The 16,165-nt window shown below is 44.0% G+C and overlaps 1 protein-coding gene across 3 annotated transcripts in view; it reads left to right on the top strand.

The window, feature by feature from the left end:
• The first annotated feature begins 13,554 nt into the window (after positions 1-13,554).
• The window catches only part of creb3l1 (cAMP responsive element binding protein 3-like 1), a 130,184-nt gene continuing 127,573 nt past the window's right edge, over positions 13,555-16,165 (top strand). For 2 of the 3 annotated variants that reach the window (XM_080190497.1, XM_080190496.1), the window contains exon 1: positions 13,943-14,512. In XM_080190497.1, coding sequence (XP_080046623.1) covers positions 14,414-14,512 — 99 coding nt within the window. In that variant the 5' untranslated portion in view covers positions 13,943-14,413. Of the gene's footprint in view, positions 13,679-13,942; positions 14,513-16,165 lie in introns of those variants that run through there. The other variant, XM_080190498.1, reaches the window with a different exon arrangement.

The following is a 16,165-nucleotide window of genomic DNA, read 5'->3' as shown; positions in this document are numbered from 1 at the left end:
GCTAAGGGGATTGGCTGGGATTGTGGTCAGTGTAGACTCAATGGGCCAAATGGCCTCCTTCTGCAGTGTAGAGATTCTATGATTTGCATCCTCTAACCCACACAGAGGAGACAATGCTGGACCTTATTGAGATTCCTGTGGCTGAGGCCATGACCAGTGACTGAAACCATCGAAGATGACGATATCCTCACACTTCACCTCTTCCTCATTCCACAGTTTGCAAACTGTGGATGGTGTAAACAGACACCTCTTCCTGTCTCTTGTTTCTATCTCACTGTCTTTTCAGAACATTGCAAATTGGTCAGACAGTGGATGGACAACAAAGATCGCAGTGACGGTGAAGACAAAGCGCCAGCATTGATTTCCCTCACGCAGCCACTATCTCAGGTTCTGGCATTGTGTGTTTCTCAGAAGAGAGATTAAACGTGGAATCTGCACGTAGTGAAACACCAGTCACAACAGGGCTTCAACCTGGGCGGGGGGCAATGAGGGTGGAGATACCAGTTTGCTAGATGCTGATGCCACACATGAGCTCTGCTGTAGAGTACTCAGATGAATAGTTTGATAGCTAGGCTGCAAGCATGACCCCAACCTTTTTGTTGCTTGCCAACTCCAGCGTACCTTGCTGTCATGCCCCCATGTCCATCCTTGGCCTGCTGCAGTGCTCCATGAAACTCAACATAAACTGAATTCCTATTAGGCACTTTACAGCCTCCATCGTGACCACTTTTCTTAATCCTTTATTTTGTCCTAATGCTCAATCCCCTCCCCCACAGGGTCATCTGTCACTTGTTGTTATGTTTTGGCTTCCACAAAGTGTTAGCCTTTATTCTGCTATTGACACTTCCTGCTATCTTACCTTGATGCCACTATCAGCATCTTTTCAGTCCTTAACACTGCCATTAACACTTCCTTGAGCCCTAAACATCTTAGTTTAATCTCTCCAAGCTCTCACCGATCCCTGACCTTCTACTTTGCTCCATCTGCTCCACCCTCTCTTAAACAGTATAAAATCCATCACACTTCTCCCTCTCCTCAGCTCTGAAGAAGACTGGTACAAACTCAAAACTTTAACTCTTTTTTTTTCCCCCTCCACAGATACTGTTGGACCTGCTAAATTGTTGCAGCATCTTCTGTTTTTATCTAAGATTTCCAGCATCTGCAGGATTTTGCTTTTATTATAGTGACCGCTGGGTTAAACTAACCAGCCTAGCATTGAGAAGCCTATCAGAAAGTCAGAGTTCAATGTCAAGGAGCATGGAGTCATCAAGCACTAGGTTAGCTTGATCAGAACCTGGAACCATAAAATCATAAAATATAGGAGCAGAATTAGGCCATTCAGCCCATCGAGTCTGCTCCACCATTCAATCATGACTGATAAGTTTCTCAGCCCCATTCTCCCGCTTTTTCCCCGTAACCCTTGATCCCTTTACTAAGCTAGAACCTAGCTATCTCTGTCTTAAATGCTCTCAATGATCCGGCCTCCATTAATTCTGTGGCATAGTTAAGCACAATGAGGGGGAAAAGCAAATTCAATTTCTTAAACAAACTTCTGAAATGGAAATTAGAAATTCTCATTTCTTTGAAACATTTTTCAATGTAGCATCAAGTTTTATGGTTGATTTGAGTTAAGCTAATTGTAATCATACATATGTAGTTTGAATGCAGAGAAGTGTATTAGACATCTGTGGCCTGAACTTATTCCTCTCACAACATTGGATCTAATTTCAAGGCCTTGAATTTATCCGAGACATTCAGTTGGAATTGAATTTTTATGAAAACTCGACAAAAAGATTATGAATGTAAAAAACCATCTTCAATAATTCTTGCCTTGATGCATGTTCAGCCCATCCTTTCCAACATGGTATTGGTGTCCATGTCTATCCACATCATTGTGGACCCAACAATGGTGTCGCATCTGATGGCCAATTACTCAGTGCAATTGCTCTCAGAACTCTGACTGCTGCAGTGGAAGTTCAGACTGAGGCCATGCAATCTCAGACTATTTCTCTGATGTTTGTGGACATCAGTGTCCAAGTTGTCATGATGTCCAGCAATCTGTCATGGCACACATGACTAGAATAGTTAAGGCCATGGAATACTGTGAACAGATTTGGTCACGTTATCTAAGGAAAGATATACTGGCATTGGAGGCAGTCCAGAGAAGGTTCACTCATTTGATCCTGGGTATGGAGGAATTTTCTCATGAGGAGAGGTTGAGGTAATTGGGTCAGTACTTACTGGAGTTGAGAAGAATGTGAGGTGACATTGTTGAGACACATAGGATTCTCAGGGGCTTGACAGGATTGATGCTGAGAGGTTGTTTTCCCATGTGGATCAGAGGGCATAATCTCAGAGTAAGCGGTCATCCATTTAAGACGGAGATGAGGAGGAATTTCATCTCTCAGAAATTAGTGAATCTGTGGAATTCTTCGCGGCAGAGGATTTGAGGCTGGATCATTAAGGATGTTCAGGGCTGAGATAGACAGATTCAGTGAGGGAATCAAGGGTTATGGGGATATGGCAATAAACTGGAGTTGAGGATTATCACCTCAGATCAGTCATGGGCTCATTGAATGGTGGAGCAGACTTGATAGGCCGAATGGCCTACTTCTGCACCTACATCTTAAGGTCTTACTATGGTCTTATGGTAATGGCAGTGGCTTCATGGAGCATGAACCTGCTGTCTTCTCTGAAAATATCTTCAGTCATCTTCCTATCCCCTGCCACTCTTCACTGTCTTTGCTATTACCAGTCTGCCAGCCAGGCCAGACCGCTGTTAACCCTTGCTGAGGTGGAGAAGCCTAAAGCTGGGCCTTTAGACTGAAAGCTTCTCAAAATCAACCTCCAAGGCCATCTGCAGTCATCCCCACTGAAAGCCTTCCATCAGCCATACTGCAGTCACTGTGAAGGAGCACAAAAGCTCACAGGAGATGGGCACTAAGGCACTGGGTTCAGGTTAATAGTTTGTGTTTGTATACCATATGACCTGGTTTGATTTAGACACTTGTTAGAGAATGTTTCATTTAATTTTACCTTTTCACTGGAGCCAAATGGATGTTGCAATAGTTACAATGGGCCAAAAGGCTTCATTCCATGCTGTGAATGCTAATGGTCAGCAACTGAGGGAAGGTAAGGGGTAGAACAGCTGGTGAATGAAAATTGGGTTTGACGTTATTACTATCACACTTGAATTAGTTCTTTATACACAGCCTAGGCAGATGGGAATCGTTTAGATTGTAACTTCTCTTCCTCTTGCATCTCTTCTATTCCTTACCTGAAAGATAGTCACATTATGTGTCAACTTACAATGGGCAGGCTTGTGCAACATTCAATGTTTCTGTTTATTGATTGTTTTCAGGACACACATATCTTTGGCTAGACCAGCATTTATTGCCCATCCCTAATTACCCTTGAGGAGGGGCTGGTGAGCTACTGCCTTCTGGCAGTCTCTGAAGTGTAGGTACCCCCACAGTGTCGTTAGTGAGGGAGTTCCAGGTTTTTGTCCTTGGACATAATATTTCCAAGTCAGGATGATGAGTGACTTGGAAGGGAAACTCCAGGTGGTGGTATTCCCCTGCAACTACTGCCCTTGTCCTTCTAGGTGGTAGAGATTGTGCATTTGGAAGGTGCTGTCCAATAGGGCTTGGCAAGATGCATCTTGTAGATGGTACACACTGCTACCATTGTACATCAATGGAGGAGTGGATGTTGAAGATGATGGACTGGGTGTCAGTCAAAGCAAGCTGCTTTGTCCTGGATGGTGATGAGTTACTTGAATGTTGTTGGAGTCACACTCAGCCAGGTAAATGGAGTCCTGACTTGTGCCTTGTTGATTGTAGACAGGCTTGGGGAGTCAGGAGGTGAGTTACTCTTCACAGAATCCCAGCTTTAAATCAGCTCTTGTTGTGTGGTTGATCCAGTTATAGAATCTATAGAATCCCTACTATATTAAAGTGGTCATTCAATCCATCAAGACTGCATCGACAACAATCCCATGCAGGGCCTATCCCCCACGAATTTACCCTGCTAATCCCCATGACACTAAGTGGCAATTTAGCATTGCCAATCCACTTAACCTGCACATCTTTGGACTGTGGGAGGAAACCGGAGCACCTGGAGGAAACCCAGGCAGAGACGGGGAGAATGTGCAAACTCCATACAGACAGTGACCCAAGGTTGGAATTGAACCTGGGTCCCTGGCACTGTGAGGCAGCAGTATTAACCATTGTGCCACTGTGCCACCCTACATTGCCCTATGTCGGTGTAAGTATTAACCTCCAGGATGTCGCGAATGGGGATTAATGGTGGAAGTGAAGACGATCACAAATCCTGAAATCTGCTGAGCTGAGTTCTATAGGACTCCTTCACAATAGCCTAGACAGCACAATTGCAGCTTCTGCACTCCAGTGGTCTGCCCTATAATATTGCTTGTGGCACCAAAGTTCTCATTGTACACATGTTGCACACGTGTGCGTAGGTTTCAAACTGCAGTCATGAACCACGGAGTCCACTCTCGCCACCCTTTGATCTACTGTGGCAGCTCAAAGGCAGCTGGCACAGGGTAATGCTGCAGAGTGATGGCCTGCTGCCAGGATACCTTGTTTATTCCCTGCCTATGGTCACACACCAGCTGGATTCTAAGAGAATGGAATCTCCTTTGGGTCCAGTATGGGCTAGACTGACATATGATACCCACAAAGCCATGGCACCATGGAGAAGAAGCCTGCAAACCTTGTACTCACTAGCCCTTGCTCTTCCTGCTTGGCTCTCCCCACTGTCCCCTCAAGAGGGAATGAAGTGATTTCTCTTTTCTCTTTGAACGCAGACCCTGAGTGACCCACTTTTGCAACAGTGAACAGCAAGTTGTGAGATGTTACAAACATGCCCAACAGCAGCATGGAAGACCCAAACACATCAAGATATAGCTATGGTTACCTTCGCAGTCACTGACAAGGTGATCCTTGTCCTGCTCCAAGGTTGCAGTTGTGGCCGCAATGGGAAGATTTCAGTGACGTCCTCCTCAAGGTGGCACAGTGGTTAGCATTGCTGCCTCACTGTGCCAGGGACCTGAATTTGATTCCCAGCTTGGGTCACAGTCTTACGGTGTTGGCACATTCTCCCCGTGTCTGTGTGGATTTCCTCCGAGTGCTCCCGCAGTCTGAAAGATGTGCTGGTTAGATGCATTGGCCATGTTAAATTCTCCCTCAGTGTTACCTGAACAAACGCTGACTGTGGCGACTGGGGGATTTTCACAGTAGCTTAATTGCAAAATTGATGTAAGCCTACTTGTGACACTAATAAATAAACTTAAACATTAAACTTTTTAACTAAAGTCATCAATAGTGCAATCAAGTAGCACTTGTTTAGCAATAACCTGCTCACTGATGCTTGGTTTGGGCTCCGCCAGCATCAGTCAGCCTCTGACCTCATTACAACCTTGGCTCAAAAGGGCCGAATGCCAGAAGTGAAGTGAGACTGACTTCCGTTGACATCAAGGCCACGTTTGACCAAGTGTAGCAAAACTGGAGTCAAGAGGGAAGCACCCCACTGGTAGTAGTCCAACCTGGCACAAAGGAATATGATTGTGATGGTTGGAGGTCAATCATCTCAGTTCCAGATAATCACTGCTGGAGTTCCCCAGGGTAGTGTCCTAGGCCCAACCATCTTCAGCTACTTCATCATTGACCTTCCCTCCATCATAAGATCAGAAGTGGGGGTATTCACTGATGATTGTGCAGTGTTCGATCGTGATGCCTCAGATACTGAAGCAGTCCATGTCCAAATACAGAAGACCTGGGCAATATCCAGGCTTGGGCTGACAGTGACAAGTCAAATTCGCACCACCCAAGTGCCAAGCAATGACTATCTCCAACAAGAGAAGATCTAACAAATTGATCTTTAATGGTATCACCATCACTGAATCTCCCACTGTCAACATCCTCGGGGTTACCATTGACCAGAAACTGAACAGGACTAGTCATATAAATACAGTGGAAACAAGGGAATGTCAGGGGCTTGGAATGATGTTTTGAGTAACTCGCCTGTTGACTCTCGAAAGCCTGTCCACCATCCACAAGGCACAAGTCAGGTATATGATGGAATATCCTCCACTTGCCTGGATGAATGCAATTCTAACACTCAAGTAGATCAACATCATCCAACAGACTATTTAACTGGCATCCCATCCATAAATGTTCACTCCCTCCACCATTGACAAACAGTGACATTACTGTGTTCCATCTACAATATGCACTGTAGCAACTCAACAAGGCCCCTGAGACACCACCTTCCAAACCCACAACCTCTGTTATCTAGAAGAATAAGAGAGGCCGATACCTGTGTACAACACCATTGGAATTCCCCCTCCAAGCCACCCACCACCTTGACTTGAAAATATATCACCGTTCCTTCACTGTCACTGGGTCACTGGCAGTTTAAACTAGAACTAGGGAGCATAGCCTAAAAATAAGGGGAAGCAGATTTAGGACAGAGTTGAGGAGGAACTTCTTCACCCAAAGGTTGTGAATCTGTGGAATTCACTGCCCAGTGAAGCAGTTGAGGCTACCTCATTGAATGTTTTTAAGGCAAGGATAGATAAATTTTTGAACGGTAAGGGAATTAAGAGCTATGGTGAACGGGCAGGTAAATGGAGCTGAGTCCATGAAAAGATCAGTTATGAATGGCGGAGCAGGTTCAAGGGGCCGGATGATCTACTCCTGCTCCTAGTTCTTATGTTCTTATAATCCTGGAATTCTCCGCCTAACAGCCCTGTCTGTGTACTTACACTGCATGTACTACAGTTGTTCAAGAAGGCAGTTCACCACCACTTCTCAAGGGCAATTAGAGATGGGCAATAAATGCTGGGCTAGTCAGTGACACCCCGTGAATGAATTTTTAAAAATCAGCACTGCATGAACTGAGAATTTGGTAAATTTCTGGTACATGTTAACCATGCTCGCTAACACCTTCACCAGTTTGGTGTCCAGTTGTCTATTTGTGAATGTCTTTTTGGATTCCTAATGACACCCAAAGAGTAAGTGCTCCCTAGTCCAATATCTGGTCTTTCAGTGTTTGCGGAGTCTTGTTGTTTACATTTCTTGGTGCCTTCCATACATTACAACATAGACTTCATTTCATAAACTGTGAAGGACTTCTAACGCCCTGAAAGTGTGAAAGGCACTATGTCATTGTAATTTCTGTCTTTCCTCCCATCAGGCTGGCTGTGAACAATGTACACAAGCAGATGCTAACATCTGGATATTTGCATTCTCCCTTGACATCTTTGTAAATATTCCAAACACCCACCGAGTTGCAGCTAGTCCACTCCAGCTGGGCCCAGCTGTGATCGCATTATTCTTTAATATAAGGCTGCATCTGTTATAAATATGGTGGTCAATGCCAGTCCTGAGCTCAGTGGTACATAAATAATATAAGTAAGTGATTGAAACTGCTGCTTCTGACTTCAAGACGCAACCAACACAATGGTTTTTCCCCGGAGCCTCTCAACATTCAGCTCTTCTGTTCTGGTTGTCAATCCTCTATGAGGCTCTTGAAATTGTAAATTAATCTCCTGGGCATTGTCACATGCAATCCACGACACAAATCCTCAGAGCATTAAAAAAATCTCTTGCGCTTTGTTTATTTTCCTTGAACACTTTTACTTACTTTTGCAAAGGTACCAGGGATGGGAAAGACAACTGTGTGACTGGGAGATAAGGATGGAGGGGACTGATCTTGTGGATGATGTGGAGTCCCCATGGTCCCACCAGCTGTAAAAGCCAATGAAGTAGTGTTTCTGCTGGTTAGGCTTTGCTCAAGAGAAGATACAGTGGCCAGGAACGCAGTGACAGTTGTTTGTGTTGTCAGTGCTGTAGAATCCATCCTGCAACCACACAATAGCCTCAGGTGATGTCGCAGAGTCTCTTTAATCGAGTGATTGGGTAGCCTTGGCTTTTACTTTTCTGGCAATCATTTCTCTGAATTGCTAACTGACTCTTTTATTGTACCTTCCTGCACATATAATCTGTGAATTATTCTGCTCTGACAATTTGACTGATTGGTATGGCTAACTAAACACATTGGACTCCTGTGAGTCAACACAAATAAACAATAGAGTCATTGGGTTTTACAGTGCAGAATAGAATCTGTAGAATCCCTACAATACAGAAGGAGGCCATTCATCCCATTGCATCTGTACCGACTCTCTGAAAGGCCCCGATCCTTATTCACTGGCCCCGCCACCAGTTCCATCACCCCAGTGCAGAGATCCCTCTCCCTTCCCCTCCTCCTGACATTCTCCCCCTCTCCACCAACTGGCTCCGCTCTTGGCTGGCCCCACCTCTCTAACGCTGCCCAGCGCCTGGTAGGCAGTGCTTGGGTGCCAGGCTAGCATTGCCAAGGGGCACAGCCCCCTTGCCCCCAACTACAAGGAGGGGCCTCAATGGCCTCTAGTCCCACCGGCGAGGCTATTTAGTGTGGTCCCCAGTTAGTGGGACCAGCTGTGACCCTTGCTGATGAAGACTTCCACCAGTGAGAACGGACTGAGCCCAGACAATTACACCCGGACTTGCTAAACGGATGTAAATGAGGATATAAATAATTAAATCAGTCTCACACCCTCCCCGGCACAATTTTGATCATGCCTAGTAAGGTTGCATTTGTCTGAATGTTGGATGTGATTCCGATTTTTTTTGCTTTCCATTCAAATTTCCCACCCTGCTATGCTACTCGAAAATCACGCCCCATATCCTTTAAGAGAACTGCTTGATCGTTATTTTTTTCATTCATTCTTGGGAGTCAGTATCATTGGCCAGGCCAGCATTTATTGCCCATCCTGAATTGCCGTTGAGAAAGAGATGGTGAGCTGCCTTTTTGAACCACATTAGTGCAGCAATTATTTCAAAATGTTAACCTTTGAATTATTTGGCATGTACATGGGCATTAATGTGATATATAATAGCGCAGAATAAGGACTTTATCTGGAACATGAGCAAAACTTTCCCAACTGTAAACCATGGCCTAGTGCGTTTAACTAATAGGGAGTTAATAACCCTGGAAAATCAATTTGGATGTATTTTAGTGCAATGAGATTGCCATCCCTGTCATATGATCTGTCCTTTTTTGTAGAAATTTCAGTCAATGATCTCATCTGAAAGTTATGTCCCTTTGTCCCATACACCCCAATCAGCAGAAAATTTGGTTCTTTCCATCCTGTCCTATTAATTGCTTTTAAGTGTTTTCATGCTCCAAAGATGTGTGCGTTAGATGGATTGGCTGTGCTAAATTACCCCTTAGTGTCAGGGGGACTAACTAGGATAAATGCATGGGGTTATGGGAATAGGGCCTGCGTAGGATTATGATCGGTGTAGATTTGATGGGCTGAATGGCCTCCTTCTGCACTGTAAGATCCTATGAACTTAATCAAACCATCCCTCAATCTTTGGTGTTCCACAGAATACAAGCCTGCTTTGTGCAATCTGCCCACAGAATCTAACCTTGGGTGCCTGGTAACATACTGGTGAAACTGCAGTGCACTCCTTCCAAAACCAATACATCCTTGGTGTGGGGCCCAGGACTGTACACAGTGCTCCAGATGTGGTCTAACCAGGGATTTGTATAAAAGCTTCCTCCCGTTTATATTTGATCCCTTTAGCTATAAAGGTTAACATTCCATGAGCCATTTGATTATTTTTTTGTACTCATATCTACTACAATTAGTGGTCTGTGTACAAGGATCTTTAAATTTCCACTGTTCCTAGTTTTCCACCATTTAAAATAAAAACTTCATTCAATTTTTTTTGTCCAAAATGGATGATTTCACACTTACTATCTGTCACAGTTTGCACAGTCACTTTAACCTATTTTTGTCATCTCATACTTACTACATCTCTGATCTTTGTGTCACCAGCAAACTTGGATTTCAAGGTTGCCTCAGTTTTTTTGTTCTTGGATATCTAGGTTTAAGTATGTTTGCCCACTAATTTGTTCAAAGTGAACATTGATAATGCATGCTGATGATAGCAGAGTATCTGGGACCCTAGTGAACAATGGGATAAATGATGATTTAAAAAACAAATCACGGGAGGTGAACGTTACATCGAGATATAGAGAATAGATGTAGGAGTAGGCCATTCAGCCCTTTGAACCTGCTCTGTCATTCATTATAATCATGGCTGATCATCCAACTCAATAGCCTGATTCCACTTTCCTCCCCACCACCCTCCCGCCCTACATCCTTTGATCCCCTTTGCCCCAAGTGCTATATCTAACCGTATCTTGAAAACATGCAACTCAACTACTTTCTGTGGTAAGGAATTCCATAAGCTGGCCACTCTGCATGAAGAAATTTCTCCTCATTTCTTCCCTAAATATGCTATCCCTAACCCTGGTTCTGGACAGCCCACCATTGGGAATATCCTTCCCGCATATAGTCTTGTTCTTTCTAGTCATTTTAGAATTTTATAGGTTTTTATGTGATTCTCCCCTCATCCTTTTTAACTCCACCAAATACATTCCTAACCAACTCAATCTCTCCTCATTCATCAGTCCCACCATCCGAGAAATCAGTCTGAGAAACATTCTCTGCACTCCCTTCATAACAAGGATGGCCTTCCTCAGATAAGGAGACCAAAACTGTGCACAATATTCCAGTTTTGTCTCACCAAGGCCCTGTATAATTGCAGCAAGACATTCCTGCTCTTGTACTCAAATCCTCTCGCTACGAAGGTCAACATATTATTTGCCTTTTTTACTGCCTGCTGCACCTGCATGTTTAGTGAATAGGCTGGCATTTATTGCCCATCCCTGAGTGGCACGATGGTTGGCGCTGCTGCCTCACTGCACTAGGGATCCAGGTTCGATTCCCAGCTCGGGTAATTGTCTGTGTGGAATCTGCACGTTCTCCCCGTGTCCACGTAGGTTTCCTCCGGGTGCTCCAATTTCCTCCCACAATCCAAAAGACGTGCTGGTTCAGTGCATTGGCCATGCTAAATTCTGCCTCAGTGAACAGGCACTGGAGTGTGACGACCAGGGGATTTTCACAGTAACTTCATTGCAGTGTTAATGTAAGCCTACTTGTGACTAATAAATAAACTTGAACTTTAGAGAAGGAAACAGAGGAGGGAGGGCAAATTCAAGTGGGTGGAACTCAATGCCAAGTTAGATTGGTTTAAGAGAAAGAGAAAACTGGGACAGCAGGAGAAAGAATTTAACAATCAGACCATTCTGTACCTGAGAGAATGATACTTCAGACTTATAATTGCTTAGTTTTGGTGTCAGAGAGGTTGATTGGCAAAGCTTAATGACTAGCACAGTGTTAAAAAGCATTGACGCTATTAATTAGTGGACTTAATTTTCCATGGCATACTTAATGGACAATTAATGTGCAACTGCAGTAACTTTGTTGAAATCACAAGGCAGTTAAAGAGAGATCTGCTGCTTATGCAAAGTTAATGGTGGAATGGCAAAATCCATCCAGCAACTTGTGTGATTCACAATATATGGATACTCCTTCCTCGCTGTGAGTCGCTGGCTCATTTGCACAGTAATAATGGTGTGCATTATTGGGACACTTGCTATCTTTTTCAGAAACTCCTGACCCTTTAACTCCTTTTCTCTCTCCACAGATGCTGCCTCATGTGCTGAGTGTTTTTATTTCAGATTTCCAGCATCTGTGGTATTTTGCTTTTGTTTCCTATAACAGTCCAGTCTAACCCACAGAATAATTAAGCTGCCAGCGTCTGCTGGGCTGACTGAAAGTACTGGGTTTAATAGCTCTGCTTTCTGTGCAAAAATAGATACTTATATACATTTTTTACAAGATGAGCTGCTTTTAGACTTAAGGACCATTTCAGTTATCAAAATATACACATCTATTTTTACATGTAACAGCTGCTGAAACAGCTTCTGTACATTTAAATGCTAATTGTTGTGGGTTGAAATGACGGAATTTCATAATGTCTCTAAACTCTTCATTTCACTTCAGGGCATATTATTCTGTTCCCCTCTTTCCTGTGCTTTTTCCTTATGATATCCCTCTCCCCTCTCCCCAGAAATGTACCTGTATCACCTGAGGGAGCAAGATGGTCTTTGCCTGAGCCACCACTGGGGGGCATGTGAGAGCTTCCCCATGGAGACTCCCCCAGCTGATCCTTTATTAGTCCTCTCCTTTACATAGAGAGGGTTCTGCTCAATTTCCTAACAGCTACAATGTTGTCCGATACAATAGCCACCAGCCATGTGTAACTGACTGGCACAGTGGTTAGCATTTCTGCCTCACAGTGCCAGGGACCTGGGTTTGATTCCTGGCTTGGGTCTGTGTGGAATCCACACGTTCTGCCGTGCATGGGTCTCCTCAGGGTGCTCCAGTTTCTTCCCACTGTCTGAAAGACGTGCTGGTCAGTGCTAAACTCTCCCTTAGTGTACCCAAACAAATGCCGGAGTAAGGCGACTAAGGGATTTTCATAGTAACTTCATTACAGTGTTAATGTAAACCTACTAACAAATAAGCTAATTGGGAAGCCAGACGTGATTAGTAAACATAAGAGTGAATAATGGACGCTGGCACGATGTGATGTCGCGGCATGTATGGTGGTGGGTTAAAGTTCATTCAGGAAGTGTGAGTCGCTGTGGCAACACTCATTTTTGCATAGCATTGTAGTTTCAAGATGTAGACAGCGGTGGTGGAGGCACCAATCTCATTCCATCAAATGGCCGACCAGAATTTCTGCCATTCTTATCTCCTGTTAATCTCCTGTGTGTGTTGGATAGATTAGGTTGATGCTCACTCTAATTGGCTGCATTATGAAAGCACCTTCCCTGGCCATCACATCCTAGAGCTGGACTTGAACTCAGAGTTCCTGATTCAGGAGACGGGGGGACTCTTCCCACTGGACCACAAGACCACTCACATGTATACCTTTTTGTGTGTGCTTGTGGGTAAAATGGTGGGGCAAAATGAAGAGCTGTGAATGTTGTCGGAAGTGTCTTAAATCAATGTGCAGCAGTGAAGTACATTTACCTGTATTGTGGGAAGCACTTATAGCGTCGTGGGCTGGAATTTTGCTACCCTCTCCACCCACCAGGGGAATCGGAACGGACAAGGGAGTGGACAATGGAAAGGTCCAGTGACCTCAGGCTACATTTTATAGTTCTGTGTCGAGCAAGGCTGTACACTCCCATCAACAGTGTTTTACAGCAGAGGAAGAGGCCCTTCGGCCCATTGTGTCTGTGCTGGCCATTGAAGGCCTGTATTAGAAATGTGTGCAAGTGGCCAAAATGGTGTCAGCCAAGTTAACACCTGCAGCCAGTTAGTGATTCCTAGTGTAAAGTTAAAGTTTTATTTATTAGTGTCACAAGTAGGTTTACATTAACACTGCAATGAAATTACTGTGAAAATCCTCTAGCTGCCACAAACCGGTGCCTGTTCGGGTACACTGAGGGAGAACTTAGCATGGCAATGCACCTCACTAACATGTCTTTCGGACTATGGGAGGAAACCAGAGCACCTGGAGGAAACCTACACTGACACAAGGGAGAATGTGCAGACTCTGCACAGTCATCTGAGGCTGGAATTGAAACCAGGTCCTTGGTGCTGTGAGGCAGCAGCGCTAATCACTGTCCCACCATGCAAGACTCTGTTGGCAGCACTGCCAAGATGAGGAACTTTGGGATTTGGGTAAGTTTGAACCTCCATCTTAGAGTTCAATGTGGTCTCTATAGAAAACTTGAATAACATTATAATTTCTGTGATGGACATTTCGACATGTTTGTAATGTCCTTTCAGATATTTTACCAATCCAGTATAATTAATTGCAAAACAAAAATCACCAACTGCTCTCAAAGCATATGGCAAATTGGGAGTATTTTTACTCAGTGAATGGGACGTTGCTGGGGGCTCTCAAAGGGTTAATTGTGGAGAGAGGGGAGTGACGCGATGTCTTGGGGAAAGTGCTGCAAGGAGTGTGTGAACTGGACAGTGACAAAGTGAGTCCGTATGGATGGAGTTCACACAAGGAGAGGGAGAGAGAGAGAGGGAGAGAGAGACTGCCAAGCGACAGGAGTGTGGATATCGAGTCCAGAATCTGCAGCTGCCCAGCTGTCTGTGCTGAACTAACACATCAAAGGCAGGCAGTCAGAAAGCTCTCCCAGAGAAGAGGCAGGGATCACCCTCACTCTCTGGCAGAGGGAGCCTGATAGCGATCAGCCGGCATTGGCAGCGATTAAACAGCCTCCTCTCCCTCCCCTCCATTCTCAAGGCAGTGAAAGCTCTCGACAGCCCCGGAAGAGACAGCGGCAGAGTTTAAAGAGCTTGGGCTCTGAGAGTCAATTCATTTCCCCCCCACCCCCCACCCCCTGAGCTACAACATCTGGGAGATCCGAGCGACTGGAGTCTCCCCGTTCCACAGTCACTATGGATATCCTGGATAACTTTGGAGCAGAAAAACTCTTTGCAGCTTCAAGCCTTGTGGATTTGGAAGATTTGAACGAAGCGGATTTCCTCAGTAATGTGGTACGTTGGTGAGAGAGCTGTCAGTTCACCAGATCACTTTTCCTGCTTGTTCTGCCTCACTCTGTCTCCATCTCTTACCAATATCGTACTTTTTGTTCACTCGATCTTCCGTTCACTCCAAGCCATGTGTGCGCATATACATACTGAAACACGCAGAAGTATACACAGAGAAGCACACACACACATACATAGCAAGCGCACAGAATATGCAGACAGACAACACAGGAACAAACAGGAAGACACATCCAGAAACACACAAGCATACATACAAAACTTGAGCAGGCATATACACATTTGCACAGAAATATACAGAAAGAGACACACACAGCAACACACATACATGCAAGCATGCAGAATATGCAGACATACCGAATACACAGACACATATAGAAACACACAAATACACAAACATGGAACTGTGCAGACATGCACACATTTACACAAAAATATACAGAAAGAGACACACACAGAAACACATGTACAAACATTCAGACACATGGAGGTACATAGATCCAGGCACAAAAGGAAAATATATATATAAACACAGACTCACACAAATAGAAACAGGCACAGACATACACAAATATATTCACACACCCAGATACAAACTTGCATAGACATCTTCACACAGGTTCAGTGATAGGGAATTACTGATACATAAGTACACTCACTCATATGCACAACACAAAAATACTGACACACACACACATAATCACACACACTCACTAAATCATTCATACACTACAATAACACTTCCTCACATCTCCACATTCACTCTCACATAGACACATGTGCTTCGCAGTTAAATCATACCCCAACAAAGTAAAATGGCAATTGGCTGGCAATAACACCTGTATAAATTTCAGTTATGATCAATGCATCTGAGTTGACATACCACAGTGGGTTCAGGGAAACCAGCAGTGTACCATACTGTACCCCACTGCAAGATATGCTAGAGACTCTGCTGTATCAGATACAGAACAGAACTCAGAAAACAGGTCTCATTTAATGGGTGGTTTTTATAATAAATGCAAAGCTGGAATTCCAATTGCAACAGACACCTTACAATTTGAGAATGTACGTTACGAATTATAGCACCAAGCACTTGGAATATTGAGAAGGGGTAATGAAGAAATGTTTAACTAAATGAACTGTGTGAAAATGGTGGTGGTCAGAGTCAGGCCCCAGTGGAGCAAAGGAGGACAGTGCAGCCCCATTGGAGTGGGAGAGGGTCAGTGCAAACCTATCAGAATGTGTAAAGACAGTTCGGCTCCATTCCAGTGAGTGGGGCAGTCCAGTATCATTACAGTGAGTGAGGGACAGTTAAGTTCCATTAAAGTGGCTTTGCACAATTAATTTGTTCTGCTTTCATTTGTGCAGCAATTTGATATTTATAACACTTAAAACACTCACAAATATGGAACTATATTGTGCAGCCTATACTATTCTGTATAGCATAACCAGACTGCTCATATTGTAATGTAATTTATCAAGGATAAGATATATGAAAAATCCATACAAATTGAATACTGTACTATATAATACTTTGCACTGAATTTATGGATATCTATAACTTGTAATATGGTATATTAAGAAAAAGGCATGAAAAATCCTGACAGATTAAATATTGTGCTATATAATACTTAGTATTAA

The sequence above is a fragment of the Carcharhinus amblyrhynchos genome, chromosome 6 (genome assembly GCF_965287045.1).
Source record: "Carcharhinus amblyrhynchos chromosome 6, sCarAmb.v2.hapA, whole genome shotgun sequence".
Lineage (NCBI taxonomy): Eukaryota > Metazoa > Chordata > Chondrichthyes > Carcharhiniformes > Carcharhinidae > Carcharhinus > Carcharhinus amblyrhynchos.
The sequence above is the reverse complement of the archived record's forward strand: the minus strand, read 5'-3'. Positions and strand labels throughout refer to the sequence as shown.